The 23,381-nt window shown below is 41.7% G+C and overlaps 2 protein-coding genes across 3 annotated transcripts in view; both read left to right on the top strand.

Moving 5' to 3' along the window:
* The window catches only part of megf8 (multiple EGF-like-domains 8), a 29,821-nt gene extending 19,786 nt beyond the window's left edge, over positions 1 to 10,035 (top strand). Inside the window, exons 34-45 of one of the 2 annotated variants that reach the window (XR_011980611.1) lie at positions 1,254 to 1,485; positions 2,023 to 2,149; positions 2,281 to 2,491; positions 2,601 to 2,815; positions 2,954 to 3,149; positions 3,337 to 3,505; positions 4,099 to 4,291; positions 5,008 to 5,178; positions 5,266 to 5,396; positions 5,555 to 5,687; positions 6,645 to 8,345; positions 8,445 to 10,035. Coding sequence is in view for 1 of the 2 variants with exons in the window: in XM_072691839.1 (XP_072547940.1) it covers positions 1,254 to 1,485; positions 2,023 to 2,149; positions 2,281 to 2,491; positions 2,601 to 2,815; positions 2,954 to 3,149; positions 3,337 to 3,505; positions 4,099 to 4,291; positions 5,008 to 5,178; positions 5,266 to 5,396; positions 5,555 to 5,687; positions 6,645 to 8,117 (3,251 nt within the window). In the remaining variant the exon portion in view is untranslated. Of the gene's footprint in view, positions 1 to 1,253; positions 1,486 to 2,022; positions 2,150 to 2,280; positions 2,492 to 2,600; positions 2,816 to 2,953; positions 3,150 to 3,336; positions 3,506 to 4,098; positions 4,292 to 5,007; positions 5,179 to 5,265; positions 5,397 to 5,554; positions 5,688 to 6,644 lie in introns of both variants that reach the window. The other variant, XM_072691839.1, reaches the window with a different exon arrangement.
* A 2,223-nt stretch (positions 10,036 to 12,258) lies between these two features.
* LOC140565756 (uncharacterized) lies at positions 12,259 to 20,631 on the top strand. The gene is made up of 3 exons (XM_072691827.1): positions 12,259 to 12,610; positions 12,836 to 13,349; positions 15,448 to 20,631. Exons 2-3 carry the CDS (start codon positions 12,857 to 12,859, stop codon positions 16,893 to 16,895), a joined length of 1,941 nt encoding a protein of 646 aa, XP_072547928.1. The 5' UTR covers positions 12,259 to 12,610; positions 12,836 to 12,856; the 3' UTR covers positions 16,896 to 20,631.
* Positions 20,632 to 23,381: the final 2,750 nt, after the last annotated feature.

The raw sequence follows: 23,381 nt of genomic DNA, 5'->3' as shown, positions 1-23,381 counted from the left end.
GGATAAGGCAGTGTTAATTAAAGGCTTTAAAAATGAAGAATGCTTAGTTTGTTCTGCACGCTTTAGCCTAGTTTACACCAGATGTATGCTCCTATACTACTAGTCTGTGTAGGCTTTCATATTGGCTGCATGCATAATTTGGGACTCTTTTTAATGCATCCCACACTCCTCAGTCAAGCATTTTACAGGTAGTTAAAATGCAGTATTTGCAGTATATATTCAGTGTTCCTGCCAAATGTACAATCTAGGCCAATAAATATCTCAACAAACACCTGCTCTGGAGTCAAAACAATAAGCTATTTGCTACCTCATATGTTAAAGCAGCATTATATATTAAGATTTTCACATGCAGGTGTAAATGGGGCCCACGACTCAACAGATGAACCCATCCTCTTCTGGTCGACACCAGATAGCAGAACAAATAACAGAGACAAGAATTACTGGAGAAAAATAATGCGAAAGTGCTCTGATTACTGTGACATCGAGCCATAAATGATGAAAAGTGAGTGTAGGACACTGAATGAAACAATGGGAAGATCCAGAGTAGGACAGCATCGCAATGGGTAGCAAGGTAGTGGAGAGTACCCTGGGCAGAAAATTAAGAACAGGGTGTCCACATACATGGGAAAGAGGTAGAAATTGAAATGACATAGAAATCACGACTGAGATGGCAAATTCTTAAGGGTTGATTCTACAGATACACTGTTATTGACGTTTGCTGTCACCTCTGGTTATATGACACGCCTTCTATTCTGAGTAAGGAGAATAAGCAAACGTTTGGTAGAAATAACAGATTGTTCTCTTTCTGAGAAGCTGAGAAACTGTGTTTTCACAGAACACAAAAAAGTCACCTTGTTGCAAGTTTTCTAATTTTCAGGACCAAATTTGAAAATGCTGTATTGACTGTTGACAAGTGGCAAGGACTTAATAGCGCAGAGCAGCCCATTATTTAGTTTGAATGGTTTGGCATTAAAAACAAAACACCTAGTGCCTATTGGTGCATCTATTACACCCTGAGGCAAATAAAAACTTAGATGTAGTTTTCATTCAATGTGAAGGGACACGTACAAGTTTCAACAAATGCAGGTGCCAGTACTCAAATGGATTGAGTTTTTATTATACCTGCTATATTATTTTTTATTATTACTTTTTTTAATGCTTAGTGATTTATGTGCACTTCCTTCTCTATGTGTTGATCAAATGTGAGCAAATGATTGTCATTGATTGTCACAATAAAATATTTGTATTTCCAGTATCTTCAGTCGGTGAAGCAGTAAATCGCTCCATCTCCTTGGCCATGGCAGGCTGGGGAGGCCGCCTGTTTTTGTCAGGTGGATTTAATGGAATCATGCTGGGGCGACTCTTGACTCTCTCTCTGCCTTCTGACCCCTGTGTCCTGCTGCCCACCCCTGAGGCCTGTAACAGCAGCACTGGTAGCTGTGTGTGGTGCAGAGGCACCTGTGCTTCCTCAGACACAGCAGAGAGGTACAGCTTAATGTTTACAATTTAGTAGGTTTAAACAAGACAGTCTGTGTATCATGGCTGTTAGGCAAAAACCATACATCTCAAACAGCAACTTTACAGAAGAAAGAAAAAAACCTTCTTAATTTTCAGTGAAAGTCAGATTGGAAGATTTTATTTAAAGTAATGTTGGAGCGTTTCTATTGGTCCATTTATCATTATGACAGAAATCACCATTTTGACGCTATGTAAGGAACAACCTGATTTCCATTATGTCAAAAAGTGAAAAATTCAAAAATGTACAGCAATGATATGTTTCTCTCATTTCTTCCCTGCTTGCACTGTTGTGTTTAGCATTAGTAAGGTGTTTAGCATTGGCAGTGTTGGGCAGAATGATGGCAATCAAGTGTGCAAATTGAAATTGTAGTACCACACCCAGATAATATTTTACACTTTGTTTTGTAGGACTATTTAGGTTTATATTTTAAGATGCCCTCACTACATTTTCTTCTGTGTATGTGTGTTCTTACTCCACCCCCTCCATGTTCATCTCTGTCTCAGGCTAGGTTGTTCTATTGTCCAGTCCCCTTGCTCCCCTACTCCACTGTTCCCTGATCAGTGTCGTCGACTGAAGACCTGCAGTGAGTGCCTGGCCCGACATCCGAGAACACTCTCTAGCCCTGGACAAGTAAGACAGATGGAACACTGAATAGTAGCACTAGGCTACTTGTTTCCTACTTTATTTGTACATTCATGACAAATCCAAGGCATCTGTTTTCAGATCAGATACTCATATCTTTTTGCCTCTCTCTCATGCAGCCTGCTCTACACTGTAAGTGGTGCACCAACTGTCCAGAAGGAGCATGTATCAGCAGCTCTGTGAGCTGCACCTCTGAGCATGACTGTAGGATCAATCAAAGGGAGATTTTCCTGTCCAGCAACTGCACTGAAACCAGCTGTGAGGCTTCAGACTGCCCCAAGTGTTCAGCCTCAGGGAAGTGTATGTGGACGCGTCAGTTTAAGCGCACAGGTGTGTATACATAGTGCCTTATCTTTTATCCATGCACAAACATCTCCTAATATTTCATGTGTTTTAATATAGAAACACTGAATTATGTTCATTATTTTTCTGTTCCCAGGAGAGACCAGACGCATTCTTAGTGTGAATCCAACGTATGACTGGACGTGTTTTAGCTATGCGCTGCTTAATGTGTCACCTATGCAGGTGGAGTCTTCACCCCCTATGCCCTGCCCTGAGCCCTGCAACCAAATTAAAACCTGCAGTCAGTGTCTGAGCTCCCGTGGCTCTGATGGGGGCTGGCAGCACTGTGTGTGGAGTATGGCTCTTCAGCAGGTGAGACGGTACACACACACAGGTTATTTATAGTTACACTTTAAATGTTACTTAAAGGACTAGCTCTATACATGTTGTCTAATGCTCTAAATGTGCATGTTTACTATATGTATTATTTTCTCCCTCTCCCCATCTCAGTGTATGAGTCCCTCATTTGTTCCGTTACGCTGTGAGGCTGGTCAGTGTGGCCGCCTGCTCTCAGGAGGAGACTCTTGCTCTCCACAATGCTCCCAGCTCACCCAGTGCTCCCAGTGCATTGTAAGGCCACAGTGTGGCTGGTGCGCGACCCGCGGTGGCAATGGGGCAGGACGGTGCCTGCAAGGAGGGTTAGATGGTATGTGGAGCCCTGCCAGCTGTGTCATACAGCCTCATTAACTGAATGGCACTTGGAAAACAGCTTTCTTAGAGGAAGTTCTTCTTTCTTTAAAGATGTTTCTTCTTCAATTTTCACATTTAGTACAAAAATATATAAAAATAACAATGGAACTGAACCAAACTTTCTTCTGTCTTTGTTTTTATAGGTGTGAGTGAGTCTCTCTGCCCTCAGCACAATGCCAGCTGGTCATTCCTGCACTGTCCAGAAGAAGACGAATGTGCCAATGGACACCACCGATGCAATGTTACCCAGGACTGCCATGACCTGCTTGATGGCTATCACTGCACCTGTAGACAGGGTTATATACTCAGCAGGTAAGCTCAGCAATTCCTTTATATTTGCAATTACTAAAACTTAAATTGAATGGAATGGACAGGAGTCCTTTTTGTTACCCGTCATCATAAGTTTCATTTTTAGTTGACCATTCAGTATGTAGAGTCACTGGTGGGGTAACCAAGATCATGTAGACTGGTGCAGGTATTTAAGAAATATTTAGTTAAACAGCTGATTATGGCTATTAAACAGATTAAATTCTTAAATACTTCAAAACTTTATGATTGTCCTCATTTATGGTTCTTTTTCATTGCTTAGATGACCCTTTATCCAAGGGACACACAAATTGTCATGTATGTAAATTGAGGAGACATCAATGGAACACACATTTATTAAAAATGTCAAATCTGATCAACTCCAAAAATAAAAAGCATACCTCTCGCTGCCAATCCCTTCGAAATGCAGTTTGAACGGAATCTGTATGTTGAGCGATTCAGACTGTACAGTGCTTTTCAAGCAGTGTAATAAATACCATCAAAGTAGCTACACTTTTAGAATAACTGATTACTAAAATAAGGCTTAACTACAGTATTTCTATTAATAAATGCACTTCCCCCTCCATTTCCCCATTCAGTGTGTCCGGGCAGTGTGAGCCTGTGTGCGCACAGGGCTGTGTTAATGGCACATGTATGTCACCAGGAGTGTGCCAGTGTCACTTTGGCTTTGTTGGGGAGAACTGCTCCTCTCAGTGCCGCTGTAACAAGCACAGCAATTGTAGGAGTGTTACTCAGCTGGACGCCTGCCTAGAGTGCCACAACCACACTAAGGTATTACATATTTTGTAGCATTTTATTTCTTTCTTTATGTATTTATTTATTTTAGATTTTTTAATCTGTTTGCTTCAAGCTAAAATAAACTAGAACCAGTAAATGTAACATTTCTGACTCACAAGCCGTGTTCATCTGCAACCTCTCACCTCATTCATTTTTATGATGATTCTTTTAAAAAATGATTTAGTGCATCAGATCAAAATAATCCAATTCTGTTCAGAGTTATAAATGATCTCATTGCATAAATATGCCTGGAGGAAGAAGAATAGACAAACAATAATATTGGAAAAACATTACGGCGTGCGCATTGCACATAACTGAATATTATTGTGATCAGTTGTGATTGATTGATTTTAGCATTCAAAAATATTTACGGTGGAATCACCATCTGTACCATTTGTAAGGCAAAAAAGATTGGCATGAAGGGCTTGATGTATCTGCAAATAAGAAACCAAGTCATAATTGTTTGAAATGCCTGGAGTAATGGGTAGACTTGTTTTGGCACATGTAATCTGAAGCTTGATCAAATGAAAAGGCCATTCTGCACACACAGATTTAATATAATTCATCTCCATTTTCTGTGGCAACCATGATGACAGGATTTTAGGTTAATTGATAAACAAGCTCTTAATGTCGTTATCTTGAGTGATCCTGGCAGAACGTATAATATATGAATAAGTTGAATGCACTCAAGTCATATTGCTCTTTCTCAGGGTCAGCACTGCGAGAAGTGTAAGCCACTGTATGTAGGCTCAGCCGTCGGTGGTGGAATGTGTCGACCCTGTCGAGAGTTTTGCAGGGGAAACAGTGATGTATGTCTCTCCAAAGAAGAGCTCAAGTTGGCCCTTGAACACCCAAAAGACTACCCACTGGACCGTGATAGTGTATGTCCCTCTCTCTGTGTATCTGTCTCTCTCTGTCTTTCTGTCTCTCACCTTCTTAGCTCTAACGTTATCTGCTGACTCTTTCAGATTATACAGTGGCTCACAGAGGGTCCTACTGAGGATAATGCTGTGTGTGTGAGCTGTCAGAACAACAGTGTTGGGGACAAGTGTGAAAGCTGCCTTGGGGGCTACTTTCTGCTGCAGGGCAAGTGTGAAAAGTGAGTTCTGCTGAAGTAATGAACTGTAAACTACATAGGACAAGCTTATTATTAAGATACAGTAAATATCTGAATATGGATGCTTTTTAAAATGATGTAGATCATTCATGTATGCTGATATTGGTTTGGTTGTGCTTTTTTCTTTTTCTTGTCTTAAGGTGTCAGTGTAACGGACATGCCGATACTTGTAATGAGCATGATGGTACAGGTTGTCCCTGCCAAAACAATACAGAAACTTCATCTTGTCTTAGCAGCCCACAGAATGACCGTAAGGAGTGTTACAAACAACAGGTATTTTTTCTCTTTTTTGTGGCACACCAGTAGTACAACAGTAGGCATTGTCATTTCATTATAATTCAGTGTATTACATTCCAGTCTGACTACCAATTATATTGTAACAAACCTATGGTGACATTCCCAAGTACTAGAAAAGGTTATTCAAAATTATTTCCTGATTTCCTTATTTTTATGAAAACTAATGCCATTAAGGTCATAAGGAGCTTTCAGTGTTGAGGGTCAGTCTGTTGTTTGTGCTTAACGTCAGTGGTAGGATTCCCTGCTGTACCTCCAGCATCGTCTGTGTCTAAAACAGAAGAAAACGGTGGCCAATTAAACACAACATAAATGAGACCTAACTCCAATGGCCAAGATCTACTTGCTTTGTGCAAATATTGTGCAAATATGTGTGCAACATGGCTGCCCTGCTCACCCTTTGTTCGCTTGAAGCATAGTTTGTATACTTCCACCAGCATTGAGCTGTAAAGCAGTGAAACTGTGTTCTCTGGAATAATGGTACTCCATACAATAATTTTACGAAGTGTTTGGGGCGATGTAAATTAAGTGGGTGATCAACAAGGCTCTTGTCATTGAATACAAAAAAAATCAAGACTACGTAATAGTCAAATTTATAAGCCCAATAGTCATATTTATAAAACTGTATGCAACTGGTCAGAGGTAGAGCAAAGTTTGATATATGAGATGTAGAACGACCAAGTAACCCTGCTGATTAACTAACTTGAACCAGGTGTGTTTGAGTAGGGAAATAATTAAACTGTGCTGGTCTTGTTCTGGTCTTCTAGGATTGGCACTTCTAGCTGTCAATCTAGCTAGCTTCTAGATGTTCATATGTATGCTATATGACTATATGACAATATTAAAATTACACAGTTACATACGATACACAACAGGAAAGTATGACTTGGTAATCATTCCGGCATCATTCTCTTGCCATGTTCTTGTCTTTTATAGTGTGCCAAGTGCAAAGACTCATTCACCGGCACACCAGTAAACGGGCGTCAATGCTACAGGCAATTTAACGTGGACAACGAATGCTGCTTTGACCCCACATCACAAGTCAACTGCTTCCACGAGCCCAACATCCGCAACTTGCCAATGGGACGAACAGTGTTTTTTGCAGCCCAGCCCAAATTTACCAATGTGGACATCCGTGTCACTATAGACGTCACCTTCGGGGAGGTAGAGGTATACGTGTCCAATTCCCATGACACCTTCATTGTGGACGTGGATCGTCAGACAGGCATTCACACGATCAAGATTGAAGATGAGCTCACCTCAGCCACCATGGCCCGGGGAGACAAAGACGCACCTCTAGCACTGTCTCCGCTGAAGGTGAACGCAAACTCCTCTTCCTCAGCCCTGCTTGGACTGCATGCAAAACCGCATGGCCCAGACAGGGAGGTGCGGGAAGAACGAGCTGAAGGCCTTATCACGTACATTACTGTCTGGAAGCCACAAACCGTGCTGATTGTACGTGGCGTTCGCGATCGAGTCGTCATCACCTTCCCCCACGAGGTACACTCTCTGAAGTCAAGTCGGTTCTACATTGCGCTGCGCGGCGTGGGCACGGACAGCCATGAGGGAGAGTCACAGGGACTTCTATTCCTGCGCCAGGACCAGGCACACATTGATCTCTTTGTGTTTTTCTCCGTCTTCTTCTCGTGCTTCTTCCTCTTCTTGTCTGTGTGTGTGCTGCTCTGGAAGGTCAAGCAGTTCCTGGACTTTCGCCGTGAACAGCGCCGCCACATCCAAGAGATGACCAAGATGGCTTCCCGCCCTTTTGCAAAGCTCACTGTCTATCTGGAGCCCGAGGAGCCGCAGCTTGTCTACTTGCCGTCGGCCGGCGGCGGAGGGGCAGTCTCCCTGGCTCACGTTAGGACGGGCAAGCTGGGTGGTGTGGTTGTCGGGCAGCGAGGGCGACCTGGGGCTCCGACCTACAAGCATGATTCTAACACTGGTACGGCAACCCACCACCATCACCACCACCTTGCCCTGAATGGAGGCAACAGTGGGCAGCACCTTCCTTTGCACTACCTGAATGCCCATCACTACACTCCCAGCTCCACCACCAACCCAACGTCACACCACCACCACCATCCAGCCTCGCACGGCAGCTATCAGCACTTCTGCCGCTCTGACCCTTTCCTCTCCCAGCTCTTGGGCTTCTCCTACTCCTCCTTCAAAGTGGGGCCCATCACTCTGGAGCCCACCGATGATGGCATGGCAGGAGTAGCTACTGTCCTCATCCAGCTGCCTGGCGGAATCCTTGCACCTAACCGGGCCTGCCTAGGTTCTGCTTTGGTCACCTTGCGGCAGAACCTGCAGGAGTACTGTGGTCATGGCGGGGCAGGCACGCATCCTGGAGTTGGCGGTGGCCGCAAAGGTCTCCTGGGCCACCAGCATCTGACCACCATGGCCATGTAAGGGGCAGAATAAAAAGCTGGAAGATAGTGGGGGACGGACAGATGGAAATAATGACCCTCACAGTGTAAAATCTGAAGAGAAAGTAAAACACATGGAGTTACTTTCTTAAGAACAAGAAGGTGCAAAAGCTGGATCAACGTAAAGACTTAATAGCAGAAGAAGATTAAGGCAAGATGAACCTGAAGATTTGGAAGGTCAAGCTACTTGAAGACTGTGTGTGGATGTTTTGTAAGAGATGTGTTTATTGTAGCAATGGAACAGATAATGTGGACTAGAGTTTACTTGTACATACAGTGTTGTTATTTACTAAGTGTCTTTTATTTATAGCTATTCATGAGAAGCTTTGCGTGACCATGGCGGCAACGTTTTACGAAATGCACTACATGTTTTGTTGCTGCATCCTGCCTTTGTCCTACGTACACTACTGAAGCTGAAGTAAGCACTGTGCCTGTCACAGCTACTTTGGCTTGACCTCTACAGAGTATTGTCCAGTGAGAACGGTGACTTAGTTACAGAACCAAAATGTGCTTTATTACGTCTAGTGACAATCTGAACTGCCATTTTCAGAGAAGAGACTTTGCAGCATTTCTCAACTGAATGTGAAAAACCTGACCATCTGTCGAAAGGCGCAAAGTGGCTGTAACTTGGTTGTAATATGTCCGTTAACTAGTATTATACTATAAACATGATGATAATGGATCGTGCATCTTATAGAAACATTGCTTTTGCAGCAGTTGGTCTGTTGAATGATGAGCCATGCGATTATTTTTATACATATTTATCCTGGCAGTCTTGCTTAATAGTTCCCCTGTTTTCCCATTGTATGTCCAGTTTGTTTCCCTCAGTAACTTGCCTTGAGTAGAACTGAAGCAGATTTGATTTTGTTTTTCTTCTTTTTTCTATTGCAGCAGTGTGAATGAAGGGATCCCCAATCACTGGAGGTGCCCAAGGGTCCATGTTAAGCTGTACATTACTCATCACTGATTACATTTTTTTAATATTACCTAAGAAGTGCATGACACGTATGTATTTTCCTCAAACTACATTTTGTTCCCTCTAAGGGTTAAAAATTGTATTACCTTTTGTTCTGTATGCTAGTGTGCTAGTGTGCTAGCATGCTAGCGTACAGGTTACACTGTACACGTGACAGAAACTTGTATGTGTTTGGCTCACATTTACTGAGCAGTATTTACTGTTTCCCTAACAGTTTAGTGACTGTGTCCAACAAAAGCTGCTGAAAAGTACTGAATTCATTACAAATTGTACAGTCCAGCCAACTTGGAGTGCGTGGAACAAAAATCTGCAATGGAAAGTGGATAAAATTGTATGATTTTATTAAGATAAATTATAAAGATGGAAATTGAGGAACAAGCCTTTATCAGTATTTTCTGGAATGGAGTTTGTGTTACCTTTTTATAGAAAACTAGATTTAGTCAAAGGCCTATTTTGAAAAGAAAATCCTCCTGGTATTGTCTAAAAGAGCATACGATGCCATACACACAAAACTACTGAAGAATCAGTATGTGTATATATTTGGCCCCACTGTTGGTGAATGGCTCTTTTGGAATATGCTCATTAAAAAAAAATAATAAAGTGCACGTTCAACCAATAGTAAGTCTTGTATGTCAGATCACTTTAGTGCAACTGATGGAAAAGCCCAAAGATCCTGGAGGAGGAACAGTTTGGGTCAATAAGCTACTACTAAGCTGCATGTCCTGAAGTTTTTATTTTTGTAAACTATTGCTTTACATGAATGACTCGGTTTAAAAAAGGTGTTGAATACCAAAATATGTACAGGTATCTGAGAACTTGTGGAATCAGTGCATTCTGTTCAGTTCTGCACACATGCTTTTATATCTGTGTGTATCTTCTGTGTACAGCACTGTGTCCCCAATTAAACTTCATCTAATAGTGGTTATTAATGTCATTGTGTTAGTTTTAAATTCCTTGTTTTTTTTGTTATTTGTACTGCATTTGTACTGCACCTTTACAACATTTACTAGCCTATTTATAACCCTGTTATTTAACCTAATTATGAAACATACTAGTTTTCTTTTTACAGTGGCCCCTGCTCAGATTGGCTGGTTTACAGCACTGAGACATACTCTAAACCTGCCCTAGCCTAGCTTCTAGCTAGAACACTGCAATATTTTTGTAACTATTCTGTAATTTTCCTGGATAATGTTGCTGTCCTCCTTGTGACCTGCTGGCACGAAGTGCGACGAGCTAGCTTAAGAGGTTGTAGCCGGTTGGTTGGGTCAGCTTTTCACTTAGTACCCGCTCACTTCACAGGCTTCCCTCCGCAGTGATCCTCTGGTTTATTACTCCCCCAGTTTCCCCTCCTGAATACCTGCAGCGGTGCTTCCTCTGGTCTGCTCCTCTCCAGTCAGCTGTTCTTCCTTCTCCAGGTGGCCTAGCATTAGCTTTTAGCCTTTCCAACCTCACTTCCATGTTCTGCTGAAGAGTTTAGCTTCTAAATGATTTTGCTAGTGGGCCTGTTTTGCAGCTTTGTTTTGGTTATGTCGAATTTTTTTTTTTTTTTAGGGACAAACTAAGATTTATGGTACTTCTGTTTTTTTTTTTGTTTTTCTTTATTTTTAACTGTGCCAAGATATGCAGTTTTAGGGCACATTTAAAACTTTTCTTACCATACTATTCCTTAAATGCTAAATTCATACGTTATTAATAGATCAGTTAGATAAATGTAGTAATTGCAATACATACGTTATTAATAGATCAGTTAGATAAATGTAGTAATTGCGACACATCAACAATAGAACTGTAGATTTAAAGTGGTGTATGCTTTTTCACGAATGCCACAGATATGTACATGACTTATACAGGGCATATTAAACGGTCATTACATGATTTTCATTGGGTATACGGTCCTACCACAGAATAGCTCAACTGTAGAAGAATACCATATGCAGAATTTCATAAAAAGAACACCTCTCCTACTGTTAAGCACAGGGGTGGATTCATCATGCTTCGAGCTGGTGTTGCAGCCAGTGGCATGGGAAACCGACAGCGGGAAGAATGGATTCCACAATGTTATGCCATCATAGTCCCTGATCTAACAAAGTCCTTGATCTATCTTCAGCAATCTTTGGATACACCTCAAACAAGCAGTGCATGCATATTTTCCTGGATTGGGTATGGGCTATTTTAATTTAACCAGTCCAGGTTCAGGTCTATGTTTTAACCAGTGTTCAGGGCGCCATCTGGTGTCCTCAAGGCGTTACCGCCCACCCGGCTGCAGTGCGGACAGTCTCAGAAGGTAGGTAAAAGAGTTTTACAGTGGAGCTTCAAAACATACAATTATATAAAATTTTAGCAAACTATCACTGAAGCACCTTCAGAACAGTGTGGAGGTGAATGCTGACACTAATACACACACTATAATAATCCCAAATCATATCTCTTTCACCTCACAAAATAAATCAGACCAGAGTGTGTACCACTACACACACACACACACACACACACACACACACACACACACAGAGGAAATGACTAGCAGTGTTGTAAAGGAGCTGGGAGCTGATTAGTCAGGGACGAGAGTCAGACTGGATTATAAGATATTAAACACACTATAAAAGTCATTTTAAGTAAATCAATCAGTGCAAAATCCATCATTAAAGAAACTGATACTAAAAATAAAGTGGTTTTACTTCAGTATTTATTAGCAGCTCATTTTATCTAAACTCTTATTATTTATACAAACACAAAGATCAGATCGGCATCGGCTGATACTTAGCTAGCTAGCATTAAGAGACTGATCAGAGCTTGGGCAAAGAGCCTAATCAGGACATCCCTCCTTTTCTCCTCTTTTCAGATATTTTGTAAAAAATTAAAATAAATCCCTAAAATATTGAATAAATGTGACGACCTTAATACCTTTGAAAACCGGTGTCTCTTTGACTTATTTAGCATGCATGAACAAAGCAGGTCACTGTGAGTAAAATGTCTCTGCATTTCTTACACATTTACTGACGAATGGGTTGCTAATATTTTTATTAATGACTTGTAATATTTTATTTGTCTGTATTTGTAATTTATATGATGTGTAGTTTATAAAAATGACTCTGAATGCTTTAGACATTGTACTATTATTTTGAAAAGCACACCGAGGGTGGCCATGTTGACGTAGAGGTTGTGGTCTTCTGGCTTCACGCAGTTTAACTAGTTCTGGCAGTTTTGATCACTTTATTGCAGCACAGTAATCTAACAGAGGAAGATCCTGTTAACTGAGGACGCAGAGGAGCTCTGGGCAGCCGTGGTTGACGCTGTGAGGCTTGCAGATGGGGTGACAGTAGCTCCCTGCATGGCGCGGTTGCCCACTGTCGGTCCTCCTCCTCCTCCTTATCGGTCAGCTCGCTCGGTACCTGCATGGCTTTGGACGAGCTAACCAAGGAGCGGAGTCGGAAGGTGACCCTCAGTCTGTTTCTACGCGGCCATGTGAAGAGGACAGCTACTCTCAGAGCTGAATACTAGTAAGAACGGCCCTCTAATTGACTGTATTTACTCAATCTAATTAATTTATAATGTTTAGGCTGCTGGATGTACCTCCACTGCTGCCTTTGAGATGACTGCTGTGTTCTCCATGCACCAGCTCTGCCATTGCAGGATGGTAGAAGTTATTTTCCAAGCTAGATGCTATGAAATCCTCACTGTTCTCTCTCTGTGTCTCCCTCTTTCTCCTGCCTCCCTCCCTCCAGCCTGTGTAGGTGGCATTGATCATGATGAAAACCAACTTGGCCAAGAGAGGAAGACCACCTCACTTCAACACTAACACCGCCCAGACTGCATGTGGCAAAGACACCCTTGATAGGACAGAGCCACTGCCTACAGAGGGTGATCTGGTCATCTCAGAGGCAGATAAGCCTCCGTCATACTGTCCTTATAATAGACAGAAAGGCTCGAAGGACGGTACCTCTTCAGAGATGCACCAAATAGTGCCAGAACCAGGTCACTTGGAGTTAATGCAGGGTAGCAGCAGTCTGCAGCCCTGGGCTTCTGGTTCCAAAAGCCGTTTCCCAAAGACAGAACCAGATTCTGTTCCAGTACATTTGGATGTTGTGTTGAAAACTGACCCAGACATTCAGGAGGTGGTGTTGAATGGAGAGAGAGGTTTACTTCTGAAGGAGGAGCGAGAAGATTATTGGACAAAGGTCAAGCTCGAGGTGCCAGAGGGGGTCACTGGGGGTGACCATAGACAGGATGGAGAACCAGGTATGGTAGACCTTTCATTTCTGGATTGAGTCTGGATTGTTGCGAAACATGTTCAGTGTGTCCACAAATACACTAAAACAGGCCTAACACAAAGAGTACCTATCTGAAAATGCCCTGCGTAACTATTCTCGCTGAGCACTTTATTAGGAACACTAGGTGCTAATACTGGGTGGGACCTTCCTTTACTCTCGAAATTGCCTAAATTCTTAGTGGTATGGATTTCACAAGATAAATGGAAATATTCCTTTGAGATTCTGGTCCATTTTGACATGATTGCATCACTCAATTGCTGCAGATTTTTCAGGAGAACTTTCATGCTGCGAATCTCGGAAATCCGCTGAAGAACTCAGAATCAGACGACTTTTGCTTTGTGACATTTCTACATTCAATTCAGTTCAATTCAATTTAAAGTTTATTTATATGGCGCCTTTCACAACAAATGTTGTCACTACGGGCTTTACAGAGATCCAGGTCCCTGCCTCTTATGAGCAAGAACCACAACGGAGGTGGTAGCGACAGTGGCAGGGAAAAACTCCCTCATACTAAGAGGAAGAAACCAAGACTTAGTCCGAGGAACCCATCTGCCTTAGGTTGCCCCGCACAGCACAAACAAACAAACAAACAAACAAACAATCAAAAAACATTACACAAAGAACTATTCCTATTATACCACCTCCACCAGCCTGGACTGCTAAAACAAGGTTCAACAGGTAGGGTCAACTGATTCATTCTGTTTGTGCCAAATTCTGACCCTGCCATTTGTGTGCCTCAGCATCAGCATTCATTAGACCAGGTTATGTTTCCTCAGCCTTCAATTGTCCAGCTTTGCTGATCCTGTGCCCACTGCAGCCTCAGCTTTCTGTTCTTGCCTGTAGAGCCCAGAGGCAGAACCAGACTTCCCTACTCGTTTTATAGCCCCGCCCTCTTCTCACAGACCAAACCTGTCTCAGATCGCCTTTTGAGACTTACAGCACAGATGTTGATTTTCCTCTGGATACCCAGTTTATCTGGTAGGTGTAATGCTTCAACAGTAAAAGTGCAGCTCATGCAAGTTCCACTCCAACTCAGCTGCTCCATGTTATGAACAGAAAGGGCGCAATGCAGGTCCTGACCAAATACATAATTCCTAAGCGTAACTCTTACCTTGCTTTCTTACTATATAGCAGGGAAATGAAAGGAAAACTAAACTAAACAACTGGACTTAGACACTGGAGATGGAAAGATGGCTCACAGGAGGAAAATGAGATAGGAAATGAGCTGTTTACTCATTGAAATATATGGGGATGCAACCAGCCAGCTGAGGCACTAGACCTGTGGTGGCTTCACTTTTGAAAAGCGTTGCGCTGTCCATGTTGTCCACAGTCATTGGTTGATGCGACTATTGCCTGAAGCTGTTGGTCTGTATATTCATGATTATATGCACTGCTCTGCTGCCACACAGTTAGCTGATGTTTGATAATTGCATGAAATGAAGGTGTTTAGGTGTTCCAAATAAAGTGCATATGAGTGTAGATACCAGAGGGGTATTAGCCTAATTGTCAGTGTATTTTAAAGGGCCACATCATTCAGCTACTTAAAGTTGTGGTTCTTGATTGCTTGCTTGATTGGTTGAATCAGATATTTAACTCTGGTAGTAGCAAAGGCTTGGCACATGCCTGGTGGTTGTTAAAGATAAGATTTAATTGACCATCTAAAAAAACTACTCAACTAATTTTTAACATTGTCCCATTAGCTCAGGGTTCTTTAAATCTGGCCCAGGAGCGCAAGTGTTGAGCACAGTTTGGCACTTTCCTCCACTTAAATTGTGTGCTAATTACCAGGAGTGTGTTGGAGCAGGGAAATTGCCAACCCCTGCTGGACACTAGGATTGAATTTGAGTTTTACATTGTGTCATAATTTCATGTCTAATGGGCCAATAGAAATGCTCCAGAATGACTTGTAATAAAATCCTTTTACATTGACCTCTTTTTGAAAGTTAAGTAGGTTTCTTCTTTCTCCTGTAAAGTTTTTCTGTGACAGTGACGATATATTAAAGATTGCTCATGTGTCATTATCTTGTTTCCCTCTTTCATTTCTTTCTCTCTTCATCCATCTCCAGCTCTTAATTCTTTCTTCCCCTGCCCTTACTGCTCTGTGTCCTTCATTGACTTCAAATATCTTGAGAAACACCTGAAATGGACCCATCGGAGTAACTACCTCGCCTGGCTTAAAAATCACAAAGCACCACCTCAGTGTTCCAATATATCATCCAGGATGCTGAGCTGCTCCTTCTGCTACCAGCGCTTCTTCACCCAGAGTCAACTAAAGGTGCACATGCAGCGAAGTCATCTACCTCCCCCTGCGCCCTCCCGGAAACACTACACTTGTCCGCAGTGCGATCGCAGCTTCAGCTACGTTGGCAACCTGCAGAACCACTGCCGACAGTGCCATGGTTTGGACACGGTGTGTATGGATGGAAAGGTCAGTTGTGCAGTATGTGGTAAAAGCTTCATGGGCATGTGGGGCCTTGGACCACATCGCTGCTGTGAGAAAGAGGAGGATGAGCAGGTGGAGCCGCAGCAGCAGCAGCAGCAGGAGGGGGAGAGCAAAGCAGAAATGGATTCAGACAGACCTCTTTGCACGGACCGTGGTTTCCTGTGCCAACACTGCGGCAAGAACTGCCCTACGCTCCAGAGTCTCACCATACACATGCGAAGCCATACAGGGGAGAAGCCATATGCTTGCAAAGACTGCGGCCGGGCCTTCAGGGAGCTGAGTAGTCTGCGAAGGCATATGGTCATCCACACTGGAATCAAGCCCTACAAGTGCCCCGAGTGCGGCAAGCAGTTTGCCAGGATGAACCACCTGAGCACACACCTGCGAACGCACACGGGTGAAAGGCCTTTCCCATGTTCTGAGTGCGGGATGAAGTTTAGCCACAAGGGGACGCTTCAGATCCACCAGCGTGTTCACTCCAGAGAAAAGCCCTTCTCTTGTCCAGACTGCAGCAAGGTGTTCGCCACCCTAAGCAACATGAAGGCCCACCAGCTGATGCACAACCAAGACAGGATCCACAAATGTGGGCAGTGTGGGAAGATGTTTGCACGGCCGGATGTTCTAAAGAAGCACTTGCGCATTCATAGCGGAGAGAGGCCTTACCTTTGCACGGTCTGCGGGAAGCGCTTCAAGCGTGTCCAGCACCTGACAAACCATCAGCGCACTCACACCGGCGAGAGGCCGTACAGCTGTGAGGAGTGCGGCAGCAATTTCAGCCAGTCGGGAGATCTGACCAAACACATGCGTGGCCACACAGGGGAAAAGCCCTACGCCTGTCCTGACTGTGACCGTCGCTTCAACAACTCCGGGGACTTAAACAAGCACAGGCGTAGTCACACTGGCCTCAGACCCTATCGCTGCCAGCAGTGTAGCAAGGCATTTCTCATGCCCCAACACTTGAAGACGCACATCCTTACACACACTGGAGAGAGGCCGCATAGTTGTCCACAGTGCTGTCGGACCTTTATACGGGCACACCACCTAACTCAGCACATCAGCAAGCACCACTGATGTTGGGCAGGTTGCAAAAGAGTAACGTCTTACGTTATGATATTTTAGGAGGTTAAAGGGGGATTTCCCTATTTTGTTTGTTTGGTTTGTTTGTTCAACATAAATGCATAATTTAATATTTAAGATGTAAACAAAGTGATTTAAAGTGGTTTGATGTGAAATGGTTCATTGTAGAGAACATTAACATCTTCATTTCTTTGTAGTGGTGGGTTCTGCTGTCTAGACTGTGAAGACTGCCCGTTTTGTTTACTGTTCAAACCCACCAGTGAAGCTGTACCTCTTCTGAGTGATATGAATTGTTGCTAATGAAAAAATTCTGGTGAATTTGAAACTAGGGATGTCCCTGTCTAATCCAAGAATATTTGAATATATAGAGTATTGTCTGTTTTTATGCCCGATCTGGTTATGATCCTTTGTTTTTACCGCTGTGTGCAGGCAGAGTTTTCTCTGAATTCCTCTAGTCAATATTAACGGATGTAATTCAACACCCACAGCACTGAGGAGTGCTTTCTGAAGGTGAAAATGCAGATTACGGTCTGCAGTGTGGAGCTGTTTCACAGTGGAACATGAAAGTGGTTTTAATGTTTTGACTGTATTTAGGCTATTTTTTTTTCTTTTATTTCTTGCTGTTTATCGGTGGTAGTGAAGCTATTGCAGAAACACTCTGTGCTCTGTTCAGCACTGTCAGATGAGTAGGCTACACCTTAGCCTGCACAACTTTACAATCCTAGTGAATCCACAACACTATACAATCTTTATTTCACATTATTAACAGAAAGAACAATAATACACTACATAAATCACTCCATTGTGTCTCATTATATAAACTGTTTACTAAAAACTATGATTTCACTGTAGTATTTATTAGCAGCACACCCCACCTAAATTGTGTGGCTGTGTTGTCTATAGAAACAATGATTGGATTGGTATGGGCCGGTACTTAGCATTAAGGCACTCTGTTGAATGGGGACAGAAAACTGAATCGGGACATCCCTAGAAACCACTGCAAAACAAGGAAACACAGTGACACAGTGTCATTAAAGCAAGGCACCAAAAGCCATTTAACTACTGCACTACATGGACAAAAGTATCTGGACACCTGCTTAAACATTGTATCAAGGGTATTAAAAAAGAGTTTTTGCTGCTTTTGTTGGAGTAACTGTCTCTACTGTCCAGGGAAGGCTTTCTACTATATTTTGGAGCATTGCTGTGAGGATTAGCATTAGTAAGGTCAGGATGTTGGAATTTCACCACCTCACCCTATCCCCAACACATTACCATTACATACTCATTACATGAAGTATTGTCCAGAGCACCAACCATCATTTCAGAGAACACAGCTCCACTCCTAGACAGCTCAATGCTGGAGGACTTTATACCCCTCTGTTAGGCATTAGGCATGGTGCCAATAGGTTCTTGTTTATCTTCTCCAGGGAGTCCTATTCTATTGACAGTGCTTCTGTACAGGATACAGCATCTGTGTCAGTAATGAGAGTGACCTAAATTAGCTAAATGCATTCATAAGAAGGGGTGTCCACAAACATAGGAACATAAACTGCAGTGTAACAGTACCCCCTTGTGGACAGTTTCGCTTAAGTAAGTGAGTGACTAGCCAGGTCTATGAGGTGCTGTGTATCTGGAAAATGTTTTAGACTGAAAACCTAATCGCAAAAGCACATAGAGTTTTCATTTCCACTTTGGGAGTCTGTTTCCCATAACCTGTAAAGAAATAAGTATGTTTTTTTATGGAGCATTGTTTAAATCTTAACCATTTAATAATGTAAAATGTTGCTCATGTTCCAGAGACAGCTTATGGGGAATTGACGCCTAGCAGCAAGTCTTCATCTTTAGGAGCCTGTGAGGGGTCTGTCCATTTCATGCTTAATCTTAGAAGGTCAGTTTCTTCAAAAAAAAAATTAATAATTATAAACTAGTCTAGTGGACAACAATAAAGCAGTAATTTATAAAGTTGTTCAAATGTTGAAGTGATGATTTGGCAAACAGTACACTTCACATATGTCCCCTCAAATACAGCTAATCAGTCAAGTGGGTGGGTGCTTCTTTAGTTTTGCTCTGGAACTACGAGCCTAATGTAGCCAAAAGGTAATGAATGCTTATAGTTATCATTGTAATTGATTAATAAACTTCATGCCTAAATCATTACAGGCTCCCCTCCAACTGCCTTGAGTGGTTAGGTGATCTCAAATAGACTTGCTAATGTGCTTTCTCGCCCTGTATGACTTACTGATTTCTATACACTGTTAAAAATAAAGGTGCTACAAATGTTTATTTGTAATTCCAAAGAAGAAATGCTTTTGGTTCAGTTAGGAGCCGTTTTTGTAATAGAACCAAATAAGGTTCCTCCATAGCATCACTTCAAGAACCTTTTGTAGCACCTTTATTTTAAAGAGAAAAATAAGATCATATACGCTAGTAGAAATGCTCTAGAAGCCTGAATTATAGTTGAAGTGTTATGGGTCCATTTGTTTAGATACTGATGTTATACAATGTCAGAAATCATATAAGCAAATCAATGTGATTTTAGCACAGTGTGTGATCGGGATGAACAGGCAAATCTGCAGTTTCTATAATAATTATTATTACTAATTATAATATATTAGCCTAGTGCAAAACTAAAGGAGCTCCCAGCATCTTTTGACTAGCCAACTACATTTTGAGGGAGGGGAGATTGTACCATATGATTTTTCAGTTAGGTTGATTTTTGCTTTCTGTAGAGCTTGCCTTTCACATTGAGCATGTACTTTTCCTTTGCTTTAGGACAGCTTGTCGTCAGATCAGTATGCATATTACAATAGAATAAAGTAGTAGTTCAAACCAGTTTTACAATGAAAATGCATCAGGTGCTACGAGACCTTCATTAGAATTAAGACTGTATAATGAAAACAGTGCTTTCAGGCTTCATATTGATCTGGCAACTGAGTTTAAACACTTCTGTACATATAAAATAAAGACCACAAAAGCTGAGCTGTAAATGATGGTGCATGTAGAGTTCCATTTAGTTTTGAGGAAAGACGTCAACTGTCTTTCTGTCAACTGACAAATTGTCAATTGTCAACTGACAAATGAAGCTGTAAGCAGGTATTGCAGGAATCAAATGCCATATGATGTGACCTTTAATACTGCATATGAAATTGAAATAATAATAATAATAATTATTATTATTATTAAAATTGCAGATGGCTACAAAATGTGTTATGCAGCATTTGCTCAGGTATATTAAACAAAACACCAGTCTTTATAGCATTAACAGTGGAAAAAGGATGCCATCTGAGCCACCTGCTTTGTCCAGAGGTGTTTCATGTTCTGTTGGAATATGATAAAGTAATCTATCCATCCTGAACCACCACTGGGTCAGAGCGTCTCTAAAACATCAGTCAGGTCTTTCTTTCTGGTATGCAGTGGTCAGTACCTACTAAGTAAGGACAACAAAAAGGGTCATGGGCACGTAAGACTCATTGATGCAGTCCATGGAGGACCCACCTCACAACTTACAGGACTTACAGGATCTGCTGCTAATGTGTTGGTGCCAGATACCATAGGACACCTTCAGAGCTCTTGTGGAGTCCATGCCTCGAATGGTCAGATCTGTTGTGGCGGCACAAGGGGGACTTGTTACGGCTGATTGGTGTAAATGGCTTGTTGATTGTTTTCTGTGCATATCCTACAGTATCCAACTGCATTCATTAAAAATAAAAAGGTCCTCAGTAGAACAGGAGGCTTAAATGTTTCTGTTTTTTTTTTGTGTTCATTCATGTGCTAAATCTTACATATATTAGAATGCTTTTCCTTGTGTCTTGTTGAGTTCCTCACATCCAGTTATTTCTCAGATAATTTTACCTCTATATAATTGTAGAAATGTCTCTTGTGTTTTCCGCAGCTGAAAATAGGCTAATTAAAATATTTAAATATAGCAGTGGCTGTTCTGCCTCTAACTTCACACTCTGAGAATGTCATTGGATGTGCAGATGATGTCTCAGCTATAATATTTTCTTTTACAAATGTAGAAACAAACAGCTATCAACTTTAGTCTTGAACTGCCACTATCAGTTACATTAGTAATCAAGTAAATCTTTAAATCTTTGACAGTTAATTTTAATGAATTACTTTTTAAACAAGGTCAAATAATTCAAATAAAAAATAAAAATGTACCTAACTGAACTACAACAAAATATTGTAAGGAAATAAACAAGAAATAAACAATACATACTGAATATATACACTATGTACAATGGGTTCATGTTTAGCTGCTCCAGAGAGTCCTATTCTTTTGGCAATGCTTCTCTACAGAGACTAGACAAGCGGTGTGTGCATTAGGACATCTGTACACATCAGCAATGAGTGCAGCTTAAAGTAGCTGAATGCATTTATTAGAAAGGGTGTCCACAAACATTTGGACATATAGTTTGTATACATAAATCATAACATTTCTGGACACATCTAACTAATTTGATTTCTCCACAGGGTCTAGCTGTATGTGTGCATTTGCACATCTGTGTCAGCAGTGGGTGCAACCTAAAATAGCTGCATGCATTCATTGGAAAGGGTGTCCACAAACATTTAAACAATTTGTGTACATTATACCTTAAAATGACCTATTAAGGAAACCTATGAACTAGGAAACTATTGAAGTAAAATGTTAAGTATCTAAATTGGCATTATACTTACACAGTGCAGTACAACAAAATTAATCTCTTCACATATCCCAGCTTTGAAAAGCCAGGGTCACAGAGCAGGGTTAGCCAAGCTATGGTGCTCCTGGAGCAGAGAGGGTTGAGTACCTTGCTTAAGGCCCCTACAGTGGCAGCATAGTGGATATCAACCCCACAATCCTATGAATAATATCCCAGCACGCTAACCACTGGACCACCCTGCTAATGCACACAGATGGAGTAGCTTACTACATAAGGCCTAGTTTGAATATCTGATGGAAATTCATATTTCTAGCAGAGCTGATGTAATTATTTTTACCCTCCTGCTTAAAAATGGTGGACATGAGTACGTTTCTGATGAAGGTTTGGCTGGATGCATTCACATTTATAACATGTAGCTGACGCTCTTATCCAGAGACTTGAATCATATTACACAGGTAGGAGAATGTAGTGTTAGGAGTCCTTATACCGCACTACACCAACTGCTACTGTATTACCTCCATTGATCTTGTCCAGGGGTGGGGAACTCCAGTCCAGGATGGCCAGATTTCTACACAGGTTTGTGCTTTTCCTGCTCAAGCACATCTGATTTATCCCATCCATTAATTACCAGGTTTAGTCTGTGTGTTAGAGCAGGAAGCTGGACTCTGGCCCTTGATTCCTCACCCCTGATCTTATGTATGGTTTACTGTTCGAATGGAAAGCAGTTGTGGATCACTGATAATAGTTTAAATGGTGGATGTCCTGCTTTGTGTCAGTTCCTAAATCAAATGCTTACAAACGTAAGCTCGAAAAAATGCCAGATCAAAAACAACTGATTTATCTTAGTTTACATTTGCTTTATAGATTTTGAATTGCTCGCCGCTTTATAACATTGCTCGTCCCTTCACAAAGATCTAGTTGGTGTAGTTACAAGCATTAGATCTAAACAGACACTTAGAGCCAATAGATGGATCACTTGGTTGGTCAAAGGCCCAAAACAGGTCTGCCTCAGTCAATGCTGGGGGAATTGCCCTATTATTTTTATGTCTACGATTACTAGGACAGCGGTGTAACTGGTGCACCGACACAGATAACAAAGATGTATTTAGGGCTAAATAATATTGAGTGTACCTTTGTTTAAAGCTGGAATCAATACTTCTTAAAGCACGTCCATTTTTCATTTGGCAAGCGGCTTGTCTGTAAAGGGAGGAGCATAGAGATGAATGGAGGCGGACATATTTTAATTCTTTTGCTGCTGCCATAGTAGCAATAATAGTAGGGACAAACTTAAGCATTTGAAGATTGAATGATAGGAAGGATGGCTCGGGAAAACAAAGGTAATAGTCTGAAAATTGAGAAATCATGTGGAAAATCATTTTTTCAGAGCAGTATCTAGACTAGAGGAACACTATCCACTATAACAAATACTGATTTATTCCAAAATGCAGTAAAACATGAAAGCTCAGGTACATATTTACATATTTGCAATTAATGCACCAGCTAAATATGTAAACAATGGCCATGTTAATAAAGCTAGTTTCCCCATGTATGGAGGTTAATACCGAAGCAGTTCCTCTTTTGAAGCACCAGGGGGAAACAGATAGCTGTCGATGGGTGCTTTGGGAATAGTTGAGAGCTGTCTGTGTACACCTAAAGCTTCACACTGTTCTCTGAAAGAGGGAGCCCTGTGTGTTATTACAATATCTGCAATATTTGATGATATGTACCTCAGTATGTTTCTACTGAGGAAAAATGGCATATAGGTAGTATAAACCAGGGACGCACAATGATATCAGAATCACAACAGTGTCAACTGTGAGGGCAGGTTGACCAG

This window comes from Salminus brasiliensis, chromosome 1 (assembly GCF_030463535.1).
Source record: "Salminus brasiliensis chromosome 1, fSalBra1.hap2, whole genome shotgun sequence".
Classification (NCBI taxonomy): domain Eukaryota; kingdom Metazoa; phylum Chordata; class Actinopteri; order Characiformes; family Bryconidae; genus Salminus; species Salminus brasiliensis.
The sequence above is the reverse complement of the archived record's forward strand: the minus strand, read 5'-3'. Positions and strand labels throughout refer to the sequence as shown.

Excerpts from the sequence above, each read along its gene's own strand:
- LOC140565756 (XM_072691827.1), top strand. The coding sequence starts at position 12,857 with ATGATGAAAACCAACTTGGCCAAGAGAGGAAGACCACCTCACTTCAAC. Across the intron at positions 13,350-15,447 it reads TAGACAGGATGGAGAACCAG|CTCTTAATTCTTTCTTCCCC; the intron begins GTATGGTAGACC and ends ATCCATCTCCAG.